At 43.5% G+C, this 19,900-nt stretch overlaps 1 protein-coding gene across 5 annotated transcripts in view; it reads left to right on the top strand.

Moving 5' to 3' along the window:
* Window positions 1–19,900, top strand: part of ttll5 (tubulin tyrosine ligase-like family, member 5) — a 99,092-nt gene that overhangs the window by 1,458 nt on the left and 77,734 nt on the right. For all 5 annotated transcript variants that reach the window (XM_055863152.1, XM_055863154.1, XM_055863151.1 and 2 more), the window contains exons 3-12: window positions 777–883; window positions 1,018–1,100; window positions 3,322–3,428; window positions 3,732–3,862; window positions 3,989–4,071; window positions 8,010–8,079; window positions 8,185–8,269; window positions 9,485–9,586; window positions 9,837–9,928; window positions 10,270–10,377. In XM_055863152.1, the coding sequence (XP_055719127.1) occupies window positions 777–883; window positions 1,018–1,100; window positions 3,322–3,428; window positions 3,732–3,862; window positions 3,989–4,071; window positions 8,010–8,079; window positions 8,185–8,269; window positions 9,485–9,586; window positions 9,837–9,928; window positions 10,270–10,377 (968 nt within the window). The remainder of the gene's footprint in view (window positions 1–776; window positions 884–1,017; window positions 1,101–3,321; window positions 3,429–3,731; window positions 3,863–3,988; window positions 4,072–8,009; window positions 8,080–8,184; window positions 8,270–9,484; window positions 9,587–9,836; window positions 9,929–10,269; window positions 10,378–19,900) is intronic.

Below are 19,900 nucleotides of genomic sequence, written 5' to 3'. Positions count from 1 at the left end.
AACATGTACTACCACAGCAGAAGAGGCCAAGAAGTTCACGGTCTTGTCTTCATCTAGTCCTGAATTCAAATTTCATTAGGCTACTAAACTCTTTGGCAACTAATTAATCTGCCAATGCACCTTAGATCATTCTGAAAGAGCTGTAATGTAATCTGTTAAAAATGTATAGAATAGTCCTATCTCAGACCTGGTCATCAGAGACTAAAATGTATTAAAAACGTCTCTCAGAGAGATTTGAATCTAGATCCTACTCTTTACACTACAAAAATATATTTCCTGGGACTCTTTTGTGTCGTGTAAAGAGGCCCTTATCCCCACCATGGTCACTGATAGAACCAGACACAGCCAACCTATCAGATATTTTCAGTGCAATGTTACCAGAGTGTTTGTTACTTGACAGGTTTGTTATTGTTCAGTATCCATGAGACTGTGTGTGGCTCGACCACTCTGCTTCGCTAATGTAAACACCATGTCAGATTGTGTTCCACCACCCTAAGGGTAGCATCATCAGGACTCTAAACTCAACATAAAGAGACATTAACGATATGTTGGAAAGGGTTTACAGCTTTAGGCTAATGGTATGCCGTGTTTTAGATACTCTTCCCTCTCATTTAGGTTCTTGTTTTATTGGACTTTATATTGGTATTTTGTCACCCATATTTAATTTTTTGAGCTTAAAGTATAAACTCTACTCTTGAGTAGCTTGACCCTGCATGACCCTCTCAATGTAAGAATAGAAGAATACTTTATTTATCTGTTTTTCTTTGTCTCTTCAGGGACCATCCTTGCATTGCCTGGAGTGGCCTCAGCAGGAAGATCCCAGTCCTGGTGTTCTTTGCTGAAGCCATCGTCTCTAAAGATGGAAACATCCGTTCTGTTGGAGGTACGATGTCCATAAGAAACATTCTAAAGATATGAGAGTATAGAATTCTGTTGAATTCATATCCTGGCCCAATCCTTTAATTTCTGTTGAATGGTAATGTTATGCTGTTATGTGTTCATGTTTTGTCTTTACAGAACGGTACAACCTGGCCTTCAAGATTGTGCGCACGGAGAGCCGGCTGGTTCGTGGCTTACTGACCACTCATGGATTCCATGAGGTATTACATGAAATCTCATTCTGATTCACTTGCACATACAGTACCAGTCAAAAGTTTGAACACATGTACATTTTCTTTATTTTGACTATTTTTCTACATCAAAAAAGTGTTACACATATCAAATATATTTTATATTCTTCAAAGTAGCCATCCTTTGCCTTGATGACAGCTTTGCACACTCTTGGCATTCTCTCATCCATCTTCATCTGGAATGCTTTTCCAACAGTCTTGAAGTAGTTCCCACATATGCTGAGCCCTTCTTGGCTGCTTTTCCTTCACTCTGCCGTCCAACTCATCCCAAACCATCTCAATTTGGTTGAGGTCGGATGATTGTGGAGGCCAGGTCATCTGATGCAGCACTCATCACTCTCCTTCTTGGTCAAATAGCCCTTACACAGCCTGGAGGTGTGTTGGGTCATTGTCCTGTTGAAAAATAAATGATAGTCCCACTAAACGCAAACCAGATGGGATGGTGTATCGCTGCAGAATGCTGTGATAGCCATGCTGGGTAAGTGTGCCTTGAATTCAAAATAAATCACCGACAGTGTCACCAGCAAAGCACCCCCACACCATCACACCTCCTACTCCATGCTTCACGGTGGGAACCACACATGCGGAGATCATCCGTTCACCTACTCTGCGTCTCACAAAGACACGTCGGTTGGAACCAACATCCGACCAAAGGACAGATTTCCACCGGTCTAATGTCCATTGCTCGTGTTTGATGGCCCAAGCAATCTCTTCTTATTGGTATCCTTTAGGAGTGGTTTCTTTGCAGCAATTTGACCATGAAGGCCTGATTTACGCAGTCTCCACTGAACAGTTGATTTTGAGATGTGTCTGTTACTTGAACTCTGAAGCATTTTTTTGGACTGCAATTTCTGAGGCTGGTAATTCTAATGAACTTATCCTCTGCAGCAGAGCTAACTCTGGGTCTGCCATTCCTGTGGCGGTCCTCATGCGAGCCAGTTTCATCAAAGCGCTTGTTGGTTTTTGCGACTGCACTTGAAGAAACTTTCAGAGTTCTTGACATTTTCCGAATTGACTGACCTTAAAGTATTGATGGACTGTCGTTTCTCTTTGCTTATTTGAGCTGTTCTTGCCATAATATGGACTTGTTCTTTTACCAAATAGGGCTATCTTCTGTATACCATCCCTACTTTTTCACAACACAACTGATTGGCTCAAAGGAAAGAAATTCCACTATTTAACTTTTAACAAGGCACACCTGTTAATTGAAATGCATTCTAGGTGTCTACCTCATGAAGCTGGTCAAGAGTGTGCAAAGCTGTCATCAAGGCAAAGAATGGCTACTTTGAAGAATCTCAAATATAAAATATATTTTGATTTGTTTAACACTTTTGGTTACTACATGATTCCATTTGTGTTATTTCATTAGTTTTTGTGTCTTTTCTATTATTCTACAATGTAGAAAATAGTAAAAATAAAGAAAAACCCTTGAATAAGTTAGTGTGTCCAAACCTTTGACTGGTACTGTATGTTCCTCTCTGTCATGTGTTGTAAGGGGATAGGTCTGTTTTTTCCTGACTGACACAGTCTATGTCGAAGCCTGGAAATGCACGCACAGACAAAGTTGGCCCAGTATAGTGTTAATCCTGTTTCACAAGAGCACACTCCCCATTATTGCTTCATCCAAGCACTTACTAATAATTCATTTTTTTGTCACTTCAATGCCACTTGACTCCCACTAAACCCATCATCAAAGACATGCTAGTGTCTGCCACATCATCCCAGAGCCAAAGTTTAATAACCCTCTATTGCAAACATCTGGCTTTCTCATTGCAGTTAGTGCTGGCCCATGTCAAACCTGCCTCTTCACAAAGGAGCGCAGAAGGGTATGAATAAAACAAAACAGATATAAATTAATATGATTGTGATTAAAATAGCTGGTGAGCTGGCTTCCCTTTGAGATGATTTGAAGGTAGAGATTAGTGGCTGAGTATCGGATCTGAGCCTCGGATCCATCTTTATCAAGCCGTCAGATGTGATGCATATCAAACAGTAACTGTGGTTATCAACAGTAACTGTGCAAACCTTGTGTTTGCACCAAGGCTATATTTTTCCTGTTTTGATGTCCTTTAATTTTCCTAGCGATTTCCCCTGCTGTTGCGTATAGTTTGGTCTTAGTGTGAGTACTGCCTCTGAATAGTCTGAAGTACATAACTGAGATCTGAGCTTGACTGGAAGGTCTGTTTTTCAGATCCATCCAAACAGTAATGACTTCAACCTCATGTGGACGGGGTCTCACCTCAAGCCTTACCTCCTACGCAGCCTTCAAGACTTCCAGAAGGTCAACCACTTTCCCAGGTATGACTGTGTGTCCAACTACACAGAGTGGAGTCACATTGGCCTGCTGCAGTTCCTGATGTAAAAATTCACACTGCTTCTTTGTTTAAGCTCCTTTAATTCAACCTTGTATTTATTGGCTTTCACAGGAAAGAACATTTCGTTTGAACAAGTGCCTTTCTAAAACATGAAATGAATCAAACTGTCATGCAGAGTTGTCTTGTTGCCATTGTGTTTGTACAAGCTCTTATTTCTATCAGCATCCAAGCAGTAGAGAACTCGAGCATTTTGAGCTGAAAGGTCAATGGGCCTGTTCATTTCCAGGTCATATGAACTGACGCGCAAAGATCGGCTGTATAAAAACATCCAGCGGATGCAGCAATCTCACGGCTTTAAAAACTTCCACATCGTCCCTCAGACCTTTGTGCTTCCCTCAGAGTACCAGGAGTTCTGTAGTAAGTCCTGCTTGTTTGTTAACATCTATTGACTCTCATTACTGTAAACACAATAAGCCACCATGTTTCTCCGCTAGTCTTTCTCACAGCACGCCACTCTTCCCCATCTTCTCTGCCTCATCCCAGGTTCTTTCGTCAAGGACCAGGGTCCCTGGATCATTAAGCCAGTAGCATCTTCAAGAGGACGAGGGATCTACCTGGTCAGCAATGTAAGGGATACACCATAGGAAGAACAATGCACTGTTAGTGTTACTTTTGGTCATTAAGTGTATAACACAGTATGTGGACACCTGCTCGTCGAACATCTCATTCCAAAATCATGGGCATTTATATGGAGTTGGTCCCCCCTTTGTCGCTATAACAGCCTCCACTCTTCTGGGAAGGCTTTCCACTAGATGTTGGAACATTGCTGCGGGGACTTGCTTCCATTCAGCCACGCACATTAGTGAGGTTGGCACTGATGTTGGGCGATTAGGTCCGGCTTGCAGTCGGCATTCCAATTCATCCCAAAGGTGTTCGATGGGGTTGTGGTCAGGGCTCTATGCAGGCCAGTCAAGTTCTTCCACACCGATCTCGTCAAACCATTTCTGTATGGACCTCGCTTTGTGCACGGGGGCATTGTCATGCTGAAACGGGAAAGGGCCTTCCCCAAACTGTTGCCACAAAGTTGGAAGCACAGAGTCGTCTAGAATGTTATTATATGCTGTCGCGTTAAGATTCACATTCACAAAATCTAAGGGTCCTAGCCCTAACCATGAAAAACAGCCAAAGACCATTATTCCTCCTCCACCAAACTTTACACTGGGCACTATGCATTGGGGCAGGTAGTGTTTTCCTGGCATCTGCCAAACCCAGATTCGTCCGTCGGACTGCCAGATGGTGAAGCGTGATTCATCACTCCAGAGAATGCGTTTTCACTGAGTCCAATGGCGGCTAGCTTTACACCACTCCAGCCGACGCTTGGCATTGTGCATGGTGATCTTAGGCTTGTGTGCGGCTGCTCGGCCATGGAAACCCATTTCATGACGCTCCCGACGAACAGTTCTTGTGCGCACGTTGTTTCCAGAAGGCATTTTGGAACTCGGTAGTGAGTGGTGCAACCGAGGACAGACGATTTTTACGCGCTTCAGCAGTCTGTGGTTCCGTTCTGTGAGCTGGTGTGGCCTAGCACTTCATGGCTAAGCCCTTGTTGCTCCTAGACGTTTCCACTTCACAAGAACAGCACTTATGGTTGACTGGGGCAGCTCTATCAGGGCAGAAATTTGACGGACTGACTTTTTGGAAAGGTGGCATCCTATGACGGTGTCACGTTAAGTCACTGAGCTCTTCAGTAAGGCCATTCTACTGTCAATGTTTGTCTATGGACATTGCATGACTGTGTGCTCTATTTTATACACCTGTCAGCAATGGGTGTGGCTGAAGGGGTGTCTACATGCTTTTGTGTATATACAGTGCCTTCGGAATGTATTCAGACCCCTTGACTTTTTCCACATTTTGTTACTTTACAGCCTTATTCTAAAATTGATTAAATTGTTTTTTCCCCCTTATCAAGCTCCACACTGTATCCCATAATGTCAAAGCAAAAACATGTTTTTAGAAATGTTTGCTAATTTATTAAAACTAAAAACGGAAATATCATATTTACATAAGTATTCAGACCCTTTACTCAGTACTTTGTTGAAGCACCTTTGGCAGTGATTACAGCATCAAGTCTTTCTTTGGGAGGATGCTTACAAGCTTGCCACCCCTGTATTTGGGGAGTTTTTCCCTTTATTCTCTGCAGATCCTTTCAAGCTCTGTCAGGTTGAATGGGGAGCATCGCTGTACAGTTATTTTCAGGTCTCTCCAGAGGTTTTCGTTCAAGTCCGGGCTCTGGCTGGACACTCAAGAACATTCAGAGACTTGTCTCCCCGTCCCTGCTGCTGAAAAACATCCCCCCACAATATGATGTTGCCACCACCATGCTTCACCTTAGGGATGGTGCCAGGTTTCCTCTAGATGTGAAGCTTGGCATTCAGACCAAAGAGTTCAATCTTGGTTTCATCAGACCAGAGAATCTTGTTTCTCATGGTCTGAGAGTCATTCGGTGCCTTTTGGCAAACTCCAAGCGAGCTGTCATGTGCCTTTTTGTTGAGGAGTGTCTTCCGTCTGGCTACTCTACCATAAAGGCCTGATTGGTGGAGTGCTGCAGAGATGGTTGTCTTTCTGGAAGGTTCTCCCATCTCCACAGAGGAACTCTAGAGCTCTGTCAGAATGACCATCAGGTTCCTGGTCACCTCCCTGACCAAGGCCCTTCTCCCCCGATTGCTCAGTTTGGCTGGGCGGCCCACTCTAGGAAGAGTCTTGGTGGTTCCAGACATCTTCCATTAAAGAATGATGGAGGCCACTGTGTTTGTGGGGACCTTCAATGCTTCAGAAATATTTTGGTACCCTTCCCCAGATCTGTGCCACGACACAATCCTGTCTTGGCGCTTTTAAGACAATTCCTTCGACCTCATGGCTTGTTTTTTGCACTGACATGCACTGTCAACTGTGGGACCTTATATAGACAGGTTTGTGCCTTTCCAAATCATGTCCAATCAATTGAATTTACCACAGGTGGACTCCAATCAAGTTGTAGAAACATCTCAAGGATGATCAATGGAAACAGGAGCTCAATTTCGAGTCTGATAGCAAAGGGTCTGAATACCTATGTAATTAAGGTATTTCTGTTTTTTCTTTTTAATAGATTTTCCAAAAAATTTATGAACCTTATTTCACTTTGTCATTATGGGGTATTGTGTGTAGAATGTGGGGGATTTTTAAAATGTATTTAATACATTTTAGAATAAGGCTGTAACGTAAAAAAAATGTGGAAAAAGTAAAGGGTTCTGATTAGTGTCCAAATGCATTGTACAGTGTAGATACACTCACCTTAAGGCTACTCGGGGATAATAGCCTGAGGGATCTCCGGTTGTAAATGAAACAATATGGCAGGTACTTGCGGGAGGGGGTGGATTCTGTTGAAAAATTAAGTATAAAACAATGTGTGTCATAGACATTAAGCGCTGTTGAGTAAATCACACACTTCAAGGCTTTGGAAGAGCTCCAGAAGGTTCTCTGACTTGGACAACCTATAAACATGCTTTTTCTTCTGGGGTATTTTTATGAAACAGTGGAAAGAATGTCAGGGTGATATTTAGAAAGAAGGATGTTCATTTTGGTTTTTTTCTCTGAACTCTAGCCAGCCCAACGGTTAGTAGCTCTCCACCTCCCTCACCCCTCCTCGGCTTCACCACCTGCAACACATTTCAGACTCACAAATGACCCCACTCCTCTGATAGACTGCTGTACAGGATGGGTTTTCTCTTTGAATGGCCAATTTCATGTGTCTGACTTGATCATACTGGACCTGGTGCATTATACAGTGAGCTCCAAAAGTATTGGAACAGTGACAAATGTTGTTGTTTTGGTTCTGTACTTTGGCTCTGTACTCCAGAATGAATCGTGACTAATGATGAGTGAGAAAGTTACAGCCGCACAAATATCATACCCCCCAAAAAATGCTAACCTCCTCTGTTGTTGTATTGTTGACCGGTTAGCATGTCTTGGGGGTATGATGTTTGTGCATCTGTGTCTAACTTTTTCTCCCATCATTATTCACGATTCATTCAGGACTATCAGCAGTCATGGTAGCATGTTTAGTGTTTAGAAACATATTCTATTGTTATTTACGATAAAACTGACTCCAAAATGACACAATACATTATTTACCATTCATTTCTATTGTGCACAAAATAATCTGAAACGCAACCAAAAAAAAGAGCAATGCATCCAACAAGCTTGATGTAATCATTGCGTGTTAGGAATATGGGACAAAATACTTAACTTTTGACTACTTTAATACACATATAAGTGAATTTGTCCCTATACCTTTGGTCCCCTATAATGGGGGGGAAGAGACTATGTACAAAAAAGTGGTGTAATTTCTAAACGGTTCACCCTATATGGATGAAAATACCCTTAAAGCTGACAGTCTGCACTTTAACCCCCATAGTCAATGTATAATTTCAATGTGTCACTGTCAAATGCTTTTGGAGCTCACTGTATGTGTAATCTAATGATTAACGTGTTATTTAGCCTAACGTATGATCCTTATCCTACAAAGCCCACCCAGATTCCAATGGATGAGAACATCTTAGTTTCTCGCTACATCAATAACCCATTACTGATTGACGGTGAGTTTTTGCCTTTCAAGCGTTGTCAAATCAGTTACTTATGCAGATGAAGACAGTAGTTAGAAAAGCAGTAATTTTGATCTATGTTTAATACATTTTTTGCAGACTTCAAGTTTGATGTGCGGTTGTATGTGCTGGTGACATCATATGATCCACTCACTATCTATCTCTATGAGGAGGGCCTGGCCAGGTGAGCTGTGTACTGGATCTTTCCTTTGTGTTATGCAAATAATGTCCAGTTACATTTGAATCATTTAGCAGAAGCTCTTATCCAGGAACATTTAGGGTTAAAAGCGTTGCTCAAGGGCACATCGACATATTTTTCACCGAGTCGGCTTGGGGATTCGAAACAGCGACCTCTTGGTTACTGGCCCAACGCCCTTAACTGCTAGGCTACCTGCCACCAATGATTATATATGGGATATATAATCTCCATTAGCTAGGTCATTGAAGTGTGTATTGGGTCAAAAGGGTCCATGTTGGATAGTGGCTTTGGAATTATTTCCTGTACTCATGAAAGTAGTGAAGAAAAGTATCAACTGTAGTTAGGAAGTTACCACGCAATGACCAGTAGAGGGCGGTCTAAACGTTTCTATCTGCCACTGATGAGTAGTACGGTTTGGTGGGGCTTTCAAACAAAGCTCTCCATTGTCTCCATGGTCCAATGAGATAATCAAATGCTCTTTGCTCAGACTTGGACCCAGATAAGCAGGAGACAGAACTCTGTTTCAAATTGTTTTACAGATTTATTAAACATGAATGATATTGTGCTGTAATTATCTTATGAGTCTCAGATGTAAATCTGCAGTGACAGACTAAAATGAGTGTCCCACAGCCGCAATGCTATTTGCAACATTTAGTTATTTTCATATTATCATATTAGATCAACAATTTTCCTGTGTCTTTACCTGGAGCCAGCTGTAATACTGTATTCATTCATCATTAAGATCGTCTGGGCTCAGGTGGTGTTGGGGGCAGCGATGGGTGGATGATGCATAATGATTGGCTCATCTCAGCTAGGCTTGATGGATGTGCTGCACTGTGTGAGGCACGCAAACACAAACGCACAGTGCTGTATAGCGCAGACCGTGCTTGATTATTAACGGAGGGCAATTAATCCTGGCTGAATCGCGAATACCACTGTAATCTTTGACATTCCATTTGGTTTGACTGGATTCGGGTACTCACTGTATGCCAAGGAATTCTCAATATTCCACATGTGGTGTCCAATCCTCTTTAATACATAGTACAGCATGGGGAACATCTCTCCTTTACTAAAAGCCCTCTAATGCTGTCAAAAGTCAATCATATGAATTGCTGTAAGTACTGTATAGTAACTCTTTGTGCATCCTCTGTAAGTTGTGTTTTTGGAAATTGTTTAATTGAACCAAAACTCTGCCTACAGGTTTGCCACTGTGAAGTATGACTGTGGCACAAAGAACATCAAGAACCAGTTCATGCATCTCACCAACTACAGCGTGAACAAGAAGAGCAGTGACTATGTCAGGTAACCTGGGATCTGCAGGGAACAACCACTTTTCTATTCTCCTTCAGGAATCTCTAAGTTAATATGTAGCTTATTGACGGTGCATAGAATTGGGACAACAGCAAATCATACACGTTTTGGGTTTTTGAATGGTATTTTCAGATGCTAGATAGATTCCCACTTTGGTTTTCTAATGACTATCTTTTCAAAATTATAGCATGAACTGTTTTGGAAAAAGCCAGACCATTATATTTATTTTCTTCCTTTTCAGTTGTGATGACCCTGAAGTGGAGGATTATGGGAACAAATGGAGCATGAGTGCAATGCTGCGGTATTTGAAGCAGGAGGGAAAAGACACCACATGTGAGTAGTCTGAACTCTTCACTCTCCTTTGAACCTCCTCCCCTCCACCCTCTCCTGGCTCAGAACATCTATGCTATTGTCCATGCACAGTCAAAGAAATGTTACTGTAGTTGAACCAGATTCAATCTTACACCCAGATCCCCACCCTTCTCTGTCAAAATGCTCAGTAGGGCAGAATCTACACGTCAACCTGTAACCACAGATTGTGTTAAAGATGTTGAGATATTCTAGCCACTTTGTGTCCAGTGTAAAGTTCTTTAGGGTCTTGTGTGTAAAGTAGACTAACCCATGGCAGGTCTCAGACTGAGTGTCACCCTGCTGTCTGTTTCTGTGTTTTCCAGTGCTGATGAGTCAGGTGGAGGACCTGGTGATCAAGGCTGTGTTGAGCGCTGAGCTGCAGATAGCCACTGCCTGCAAGATGTTTGTGCCCCACAGGAACAACTGCTTCGGTAAGATTGTCTGCCACACTCTTGCCTTGTTGATGCTCGATCTTTGAATATCTAGTATTCCATACCCTTTCATTTTCTCCTTCATTTCTTTGGTGCAGACTACAGACATTCCCAAATCCGTCCTGATCTCTGACAGTCCGGATGGTTTTGGAGTCAGCCTGTTGACCGAAGCAGGAATTTGTTTCCTTTTTTCTGTTGCCATTCAGGTCTGTCTGATTTAGGGTGACTGTTTTCTTGGCTGCTCCTGTGTAGCACCAGGCTCGCGTGAACTCCATTTTGGAGCCATTACTGCTGTTAGTGTTGGCACTAATTGTCTTCCCTCTCTCGCTGGCGTTCTCTCCGAGACCTGGGGTTTGACTGCAGCCAGGTCTGCTGAGCATCCTCTGCCTTCTGTCTCCTTTTCATTCTTGCACGCTGTCTCTCTCTGTCTCACGTTCTCTTCCTGTTCTTGTCTGTAACTCTGTCTCTCTTTGCTTTGTGCTCTCACTGGTTAGAAAAGTAGAGAGCCCTAGCTGCACTTTTGACAAGCCACTGTGGACATAATAGGCCCTGACTTGTGATTGTTTGGGCTGTAGGGGCTGTGTACCAGGGCAAAAAGCATGTTATCTGAGCATCGCTTGTGTAGAGATAATATCTGTGCCCCGATTGGCAGGCATCACCACAGGGCTTAACAGGCAGACGGGCCCAGGGTGTGAAATGTTCAGATGAAGGTGTTTGTGGGATGAGGTGGGGCCGGGGCGGCATGCCTTAATCCTGCATTTGTACTTGCCTGATGGAAATGAGTCATTTTAGGGAAAGATGACAGTAGAGTGAGAGAACAGGACATGAATGGATGTTGACACACCAATAAACTTATACACAACCTTGTGAGCATACACACGCGCACACACACTGTACACAGGCAATTAGGCCCATCTATTTTGTTCAATACACAAAGCCAGTTGACTAATAAACATGCCCATTACCCTTTGTGATATCAGTTTACCGTGTAATTTTGTTATCTTCAGATTGCCTCAAGCTAGTTAATTATAAAATTCAGTGTGTCTGCTGGAGCCAATTTCCAAAGGAAGACAGTGACAACTCTAGTGCTGACAATTCCAGAGGACCACCCTCGTCCTGCTACCTCTGTTAACATCCTCCTCTCAAGGTGGGCCTGTTGCTTTTTAAATATGTGACTGAGTGTCTGTGGAGACATGTACTGTAGGAGCCAGTATAAAACATGAGTGCTGGGAGGCTAGTCCTGCCTCTGCTTCAGGGAGTCCAGTATCACTGTGTGCTTTATCTTCTCTCGTAAATAATTTAAACCCAAACCACAGCTCTCTCAGCTCCTGTCGACGTCCTTCTCCTCTCTCTGCCTTCCTCTCCTCTTCCCACAATCTCCCAAACATGAATTCAATGTTAATTCATGCTCTGAAATTATCCAGCAATGTTGCCATGCACCAATTAAACATTAGTAGGCTGTGATGTATTCGTTTAAATAATTGTGGGTAATGAGGGCGGTGTATGCGTCCCTAAAATAGGGCCTATTGTTCGGAGTTAACATGCCATCTCTGCCACTTCTGGACCACAGCCACACATGGCCATAAAGAGGGTTGTAATCTTAATTTGCAGCAAACTATTCCAAGCCTTTTTAGTGTCTTTAATACAATGTTTATTGTTTTCAAATGGGATTTGCGCTTTTTGCACAAATTGCTCTGCCTATCTTAACGAGCCTACTGTAACAAAATCCTTTAATACTCTCTCTCTGATGTGGGAAAGAGTAAAAACAACCATTTTTTTCCCCTTCTAACTTGCCTTGGTGAGTTGTGTGTTGGGGGAGGATGCCACCCATGCTGCTCTCTTTACCACTATGCCTTATGATTAATGGATAGGCTTTTTACTGAGAGATGCTGATTAAGACATGTTTTGACTGAGATCTGATCTAGCCAAGCCAAAGGCTTATTTTGTTCAACACAAAACATTCCACTAACTGCTCATGTATTCCACCGAACATCTCTCATATAATCTACTACATAGTGTGGAATCAGCAATAGTTTATAAACAACTTTTAGTCCTACATTTGTCCGTAAATCAAACACTTTACTGTCCCAAAAATACGTTTTTTACGATGAGGATGATATATGGTTATTATGAAATTCTTTGCAAATCACTGGATTTAGCCTATGTTTTGAGCTGCTCATTTTTATCATAGTGTTTTTTTGTGTTATGCATAGAGATACAGCAGTTTTTATTTTATTGCATTCAGGGCGTCTTCGTGCCTCTGGCATCAAACTTGTTGCTCCTCTCTGTTTCTCTGGATTTACAATTTCAACATAAGTGATTTATTTGAAAATGCTGCAATAATCCAATTTGTGATAAGTAACAATGAAACCCACTTCAAGTAGATGCTTTATGTTGTTGTTATTGTGGGGCCCATGAACTGCATGGCCGGGGTGGGGAGATCATTGTTCTGGCGTTGTCTCTTGTGATGGAGTATCCAACTGCGCCCATCCAATAGTAAAAAACACTCCTCTTGATCATCTCTTCTTCGCATTACTTCTTCTTTATTTATTTCCCTCCCTCGTTTAATGGGTGTTGTGGATGTTCTCTCGTTCTCCTCTCTCCCTGTGTTATGTCTGTTGTGGCTTCTCTGTGGCTGCGTTAACGGCACTCCACAGGCAGCGGTCGAGCAACAGAACAAACGCGTCTCGGCGCGAGCGGCTGCCGGCTCCAGGGGCTCATGGGGCAGCAGCGGCGTCTGCTCCTAATTGGGGGAAAATGCGCGGCACATGGAGTCTGCTTGTCGGGGGCTGGCGAGGTGGAGAGGCTTTCTTTGTTTTCTCTCTTTCTCCCGTTGTTGTGGTGCCACTGAGGCACTCCAGGCTCAAACAATTTATTCCCCTGCTCTGTTCCCTGATACTTGTTTTATGGTTCTCTCTCTCTGTGTGTGTGTGTGTGTGTGTGTGTGTGTGTGTGTGTGTGTGTGTGTGTGTGTGTGTGTGTGTGTGTGTGTGTGTCAGTGAATGGAAAAGAAAATCCCTGCATTCTGCTTAGCAACTACTGTTTGGCTTTTAGTGTCCAATCCTTACCCAAAGACAGATTGGTTCTGCTACTAATGTTACAGGCCTTGGCTAAGGACTGCATCGTCACATTTTGGATCAATTCCACTTTATCATGAGTGTAGCAAGCCTCTTGACCCCTAGCAATGCCATGATGAATGACTTTGCTCAAATTTAAAAAGAATATGGATGAGTTGGAAATAATTTAGGTCTTTCGTAAGTGTCATATTTAAGGGTGGCAGGTAGCCTAGTGGTTAGAGCGTTGGGCCAGTAATCGAAAGGTTGCTGGATCAAATCCCCGAGAAAGATCTGTCGTTCTGCCCCTGAACAAAACAGTTAACTCACTGTTCCCCGATAGGCCATCATTGTAAATAAGAATTTGTTCTTCACCTTTATTTAACTAGGCAAGTCGGTTAAATAAATATTTTACAAGCGAAGATAAATTAGCCTACTCTTGAAGAAGTTAGAATCTTTGGACTTTGGAAGTCTCATGCTGCCATTTACTATTGTCAGAAAACCATAAAGAAGAGGATAGGAAGGCCCTTGTCAAATCAGTAAATAAACAAAGACTGACTATAGATTTGTTTATTTTAAAACTTGACTTTCTCTGTAATATCACTCATCCGCCAACAACTGTGTGTGCATAACATAGCATGGGTTCTCTGTATTAACACTGATGTTAACCTCTAACACTAGAATAAACAACTTACGCTATGACCGCTTTGAAAACATCAACCTCTGGCCTCTTCTCAAAACGTGCTTTTCTTTTCTTTTGTGAGCCATTAAGCAGATTTTCCCCTGGCATTACGGCCAGAGCTTTGCCCAGTGCCCTGTCCCTGTAAAAGACTGGCTTTTCTCTGGGGGCAGTGGGGTAAGCTAATGGACTCTCCCCAGGCAGAGCAGTGTGAGTGAGGGAGTGGTGGTGTGGAGGGCTTCCACAGGGCTCCTAGCCCCGTCGCGCTGTGGTGAAATGGCTGTTTTATAACCGTGAAGGAAGGAGAGAGGGAGTGGGAGAGAATGGATGAGTTTGTACACAGGGAACTCCCTGACCGCTCAGTAAAAGGCCTTTTATTGTGTCGCTCTCTGCCAAGCTGACGATGGAGTGGAATATATATATATGTATGTGTGTGTGTGTGTGTGTCTGAGTCGCCAGGTCCCTCGCACTTGGAAAATTCTTTCCAAACTTAGCTCGGTTGGAGTTCAGGGTCTATCAATAATTTGCTCCTTCATAATCATTTGCTTCTCTTCAGCTAGGCCTAGAGGGGGACCGTTTGGGACTAAGGTGGGGTTTAAACTGAGATCACCATGTAGGCAAATTTTGTGTTACAATATTGACTGAGCAACACCAGCCCAATGTGGAAGAATGATTTTAAAGTGTGTATATAATGGCATGAACAGTTGATAGTGTATATAATTGCCTCCTGACCAATTATGCTATTTTGTTTGTTTGTGCTGATCTGAATTTTGTTTGTACATAATGTTTCCGCCATCATTTCCTATGACTGAAAAGAGCTTCTGGACATCAAAACAGTGGTCACTAACCTCAATTTGGATGAAGAATTCAGGACACAGTGCTCACCCGGACCAGGCCCTAATCCTTGACACTCTAAAGAGGTAAATACGACGATGTAGAGGCCGACGTGGGGGCACCCTGATGAAACTACGGCGGCGAGTGAATATACCACCTCTACCTTTTTGTTCTATTGGTGAATGTACAATCACTGGAGAACAAACTGGACAAGCTCTGTTCGAGACGATCATATCAACGGGTCCTGAAGAACTGTGATGTCCTATGCTTCACGGAGTCCTGGATGAACGAGAGCATGGTTAATATAAATCTAACCGGGTTTTCTATGCATCGGCAGGACAGAACGGCAGCTTCTCGTAACTCAAGGGCGGGTGTGTGTGTGTCTTTTAACAGCTGGTGCGCAATCTCTAATATTAAGGAGGTCTCCAAGGTTCTACTAGCATGAATTAGAATACCTCATGATAAGCTGTTAACCATGCTATTTACCAAGAGTTCATCTATATTTTTCATAGCTGTCTATTTCTCACCACAAACCTATGCTGGTACTAAAACCACACTCAACGAGCTATATAGGGCCATAAGCCAATAAGAAAATGCTCATCCAGAGGCAGCACTCCTAGTGGCCAGTGATTTTTAATGCAGGAAAATTAAAATCAGTTTTACCTAATTTCTACCAGCATGTCACCTGTGCAACTAGAGGGAGAAAAATAACTCAAGACCACCTTTACTCCACACACAGACATGTGTACAAAGCCCTCCCTCACCTTCCATTTGGCAAATCTGACCATAACTCTATCCTCATAATTCATGTTTACAAGCAGAAACAGGAAGTACCATTTAAAACGCTTAATTTGGAAGTGGCCCGATGAAACGGATGCTAACCTACAGGACTGCTTCGCTAGCACAGATGGGAATATGTTCCGTGATTCATCCGATGGCATCGGAGTTTACCACATCAGTCACCGGCTTCATTAATAAGTGCATCGACGACGTAGTCCTCACAGTTACCGTACGTACTGTACATATCCCAACCAGAAGCCATGGATTATAGGCACCATCCTCACTGAACTAAAGGCTAGAACTGCAGCTTTCAAGGAGCGAGATACTAACCCGGACGCTTTTAAGAAATCCCGCTATGCCCTCCGACGAACCATCAAACAGGTAAAGCATCAATACAGGACTAAGATTGAATCCTACTACACCGGCTCTGATGCTTGTCGGATGTGGCAGGGCTTGCAAACTATTACAGACTACAAAGGGAAGCACAGCCGTGAGCTGCCCAATGACACGAGCCTACCAGACAAGCTAAATTACTTCTATGCTCGCTTCGAGGCAAGCAACACTGTGCCGGACAACTGTGTGACTACGCTCTCTGTAGCCAATGTGAGTGACACCTTTTTAAACAGGTTATCAGGATGCATACTTGGAGTATGCACTGAACAGTTGGCAAGTGTCTTCACTGACATTTTCAACCTCTCCCTGACCCAGTCTGTAATACCTACATGTTTCAAGCAGACCTCCATTGTCCCTGTGCCCAAGAACACCAAGGTAACCTGTCTAAATGACTATAGCACTCACATCTGTAGCCATGAAATGCATTGAAATTCACGGCTCACATCAAGACCTTCATCCCAGACACCCTGGACCCACTAGTTTGCATACCGCCCCAACAGATCCACAGATGATGCAAATTCTATTCCACTCCACACTGCCCTTTCCTGTTTGGACAAAATGAACACCTACATTGGAATGCTGTTCATTGACTTCATCTCAGTGTACAACACCATAGAGCCCTCAGCTCATTACTAAGCTAAGGTCCTTGGGACTGAACACCTCCCTCTGCAACTGGTTCCTTGACTTCCTGATGGGCTGCCACAAGGTGTTGAGGGTATGCAACAACACATCCGCCACATTGACCCTCAACACGGGGGCCCCCCGGGTGTGCGTGCTTAGTCCCCTCCTGTACTCCCTGTTCCCCCATGACTGCGCATGACTCCAACACCACCATTAAGTTTGCTGATGACACAACGGTGGGAAACCTGATCACCGTTGATGATGAGACGGCCTATAGGGAGGAGGTCAAAACTGGCAGTGTGGTGCCAAGACAACCTCTCCATCGTCTTCAGTAAGACAATGGAGCTGATGTGGACGACAGGAAACGGAGGGCCGATCATGCCCCCATTCACATCGCCAGTGCTGTAGTGGAGCCGGTCGAGAGCTTCAAGGTCCTCGGTGTCCATATCACTAAGGATTTATCATGGTCCAAACACCAACATGGTCGTGAAGAGGGCACGACAACGCCTCTTCCCCCCTCATGAGGCTGAAAAGATTTGGCATGGGTCCTCAGATCCTCAAAGTTCTACAGCTGCACCATCGAGAGAATCTTCCTGGCAGCGTCACCGCTTGGTATGTCAACCGCTTGGCATCCAACCGCAAGGCACTACAGAGGGTAGTGCGTATGGCCTAGTACATCACTGGTGTCGAAAGTACAAGGTGTCGAAAGTGTTCCGCAGGGATGCTTGCCCATATTGCCTCCAATGCTTCCCACAGTTTTGTCAATTTGGCTGGATGTCCTTTGTGTGGTGGACCATTCTTGATACACGCAGGAAACCGTTTAGTGTGAAAAACCCAGCAGCATTGCAGTTCTTTACACAAACCGGTGTGCCTGGCACCTGCTACCATACCCCGTTCAAAGGCACATAAATCTTTTGTCTTGCCTATTCACTCTCTAAATGGCACACGTGTACACACACACACACACACACACACACACACACACACACACACACACACACACACACACACACAATCCGTGTCTCAAGGCTTAAAAATCTTTCTTTAACCTGTCTCCTCCCCTTCATCTACACTGATTTCAAGTGGATTTAACACGTGACATTCATAAGTGATCATAGCTTTCACCTGGTCAGTCTGTCATTGTAATGTTTTGTATATGCAGTGTACTTCCACTGATACCCCAACACATAGACATATACGCACAAACATGCATACTGACGCCATACACTTTCACACTCGCCACATACGCTGCTGCTAGTCACTTTACCTCTACCTACACTACCAGTCAAAACCGCTAATTTGTGGAATTTCTTTCCTTATTGCGTTTGAGCCAATCAGTTGTGTTGTGACAAGGTACAGTAGGGGTGGTATACAGAAGAAGGCCCTATCTGGTAAAAGTCCATATTATGGCAAGAACAGCTGAATTAAGCAAAGAGAAACGACAGTCCATTACTTTAAGACATGAAGGTCAGTTATTCCGGACATCTTAACATCAACTGTTCAGAGGAGACTGCGTGAATCAGGCCTTCATGGTCGATTGCTGCAAAGAAAGCACTACTAAAGGACACCAAAATAAAGAAGAGACTTGCTTGGGCCAAGAAACACGAGTAATGAACATTAGACGAGTGGAAATCTGTCCTTTAGTCTGAGTCCAAATGTTGCGATTTTTTTGGTTCCAACCGCGGTGTCTTTGTGAGATGCAGAGTAGGTGAACGGATGATCTCTGCATGTGTGGTTCCCACCGTGAAGCATGGAATAGGAGGTGTGGTGATGTGGGGGTGTGTTGCTGGTGACACTGTCTTTGATTTATTTATTATTCAAGGCACGCTTAACCAGCATGGCTACCTCAGCATTCTTCAGTGATACGCCATCCCATCTGGTTTGCGCTTAGTGGGATTATGAATTGTTGTTCAACAGGACAATGACCCAACACACCTCCAGGCTGTGTAAGGGCTATTTGACCAATGAGAGTGGTGGAGTGCTGCATCAGATGACCTGGCTTCCACAATCACCCGACCTCAACCCAATTGAGATGGTTTGGACCACAGTGAAGGAAAAGCAGCATATGTGAGAACTCCTTCAACACGGTTGGAAAAGCATTCCTCATGAAGCTGGTTGAGAGAATGCCTAGTGTGCAATGCTGTCATCAAGGCAAAGGGTGACTCTAAGAATCTGAAATATATTTTGATTTGTTTAGCACTTTTTGGGTTACTACATGATTCCATATGTGTTGTTTCATAGTGTTGATGTCTTCACTATTATTCAACAATGTAGAAAATAGTTCAAATAAACAAGAACCCTTGAATGAGTAGGTGTCCAAACTTTTGACTGGTACTGTATTTGACTGGTACTGTACAGTACATAGCTTGTACCCCTATACATCGACTTGGTACTGGTACTCCCTTTTTATATAGCCATGTTATTTTCTACTCCCTTTATATAGCAATGTTATGTTCTACTCCCTATAAACAGTGCGTTTGGAAAGTATTCGTACCCCTTTACCTTTTCCACATTTTGTTACGTTACAGCCTTCTTCTAAAATTGATTAAATCGCCCCCCCCCCCCTCAATCTACAGACAATACCCCATAATGACAATGCAAAACTGATTTATTTTAGCAAAAAAAAAAAAGCGTATCACATTTACATAAGTATTCAGACCCTTTACTCAGTACTTTGTTGAAGCACCTTTGGCAGTGATTACAGCCTCAAGTCTTCTTGGGTATGACGCTACAAGCTTGGCACACCTGTATTTGGGGAGTTTCTCCCATTCTTCTCTGCAGATCCTCTCAAGCTCTGTCAGGTTGGATAGGGAGCTTCGCTGCACAGCTATTTTCAGGTCTCTCCAGAGATGTTCGATCGGGTTCAAGTCTGGGCTCTGGCTGGGCCACTCAAGGACATTCAGAGACTTGTCCCGAAGCCACTACTGCGTTGTCTTGGCTGTGTGCTTAGGGTCATTGTCCTGATGGAAGGTGAACCTTCACCCCAGTCTGAGGTCCTGAGTGCTCAGGAGCAGGTTTTCATCAAGGATCTCTCTGTACTTTGCTCCGTTCATCCTTCCCTCAAACCTGACTAGTCTCCCAGTCCCTGCCACTGAAAAACAGAATACTTATGTAAATAAAGTATTTCTGTTTTTTTTATTTGTAGTAAATGTGCCAAAATTTC

This window comes from Salvelinus fontinalis, chromosome 15, assembly GCF_029448725.1.
Source record: "Salvelinus fontinalis isolate EN_2023a chromosome 15, ASM2944872v1, whole genome shotgun sequence".
NCBI lineage: Eukaryota > Metazoa > Chordata > Actinopteri > Salmoniformes > Salmonidae > Salvelinus > Salvelinus fontinalis.
Note: the sequence above shows the minus strand (reverse complement) of the source record. Positions and strands in the feature narration are given on the sequence as shown.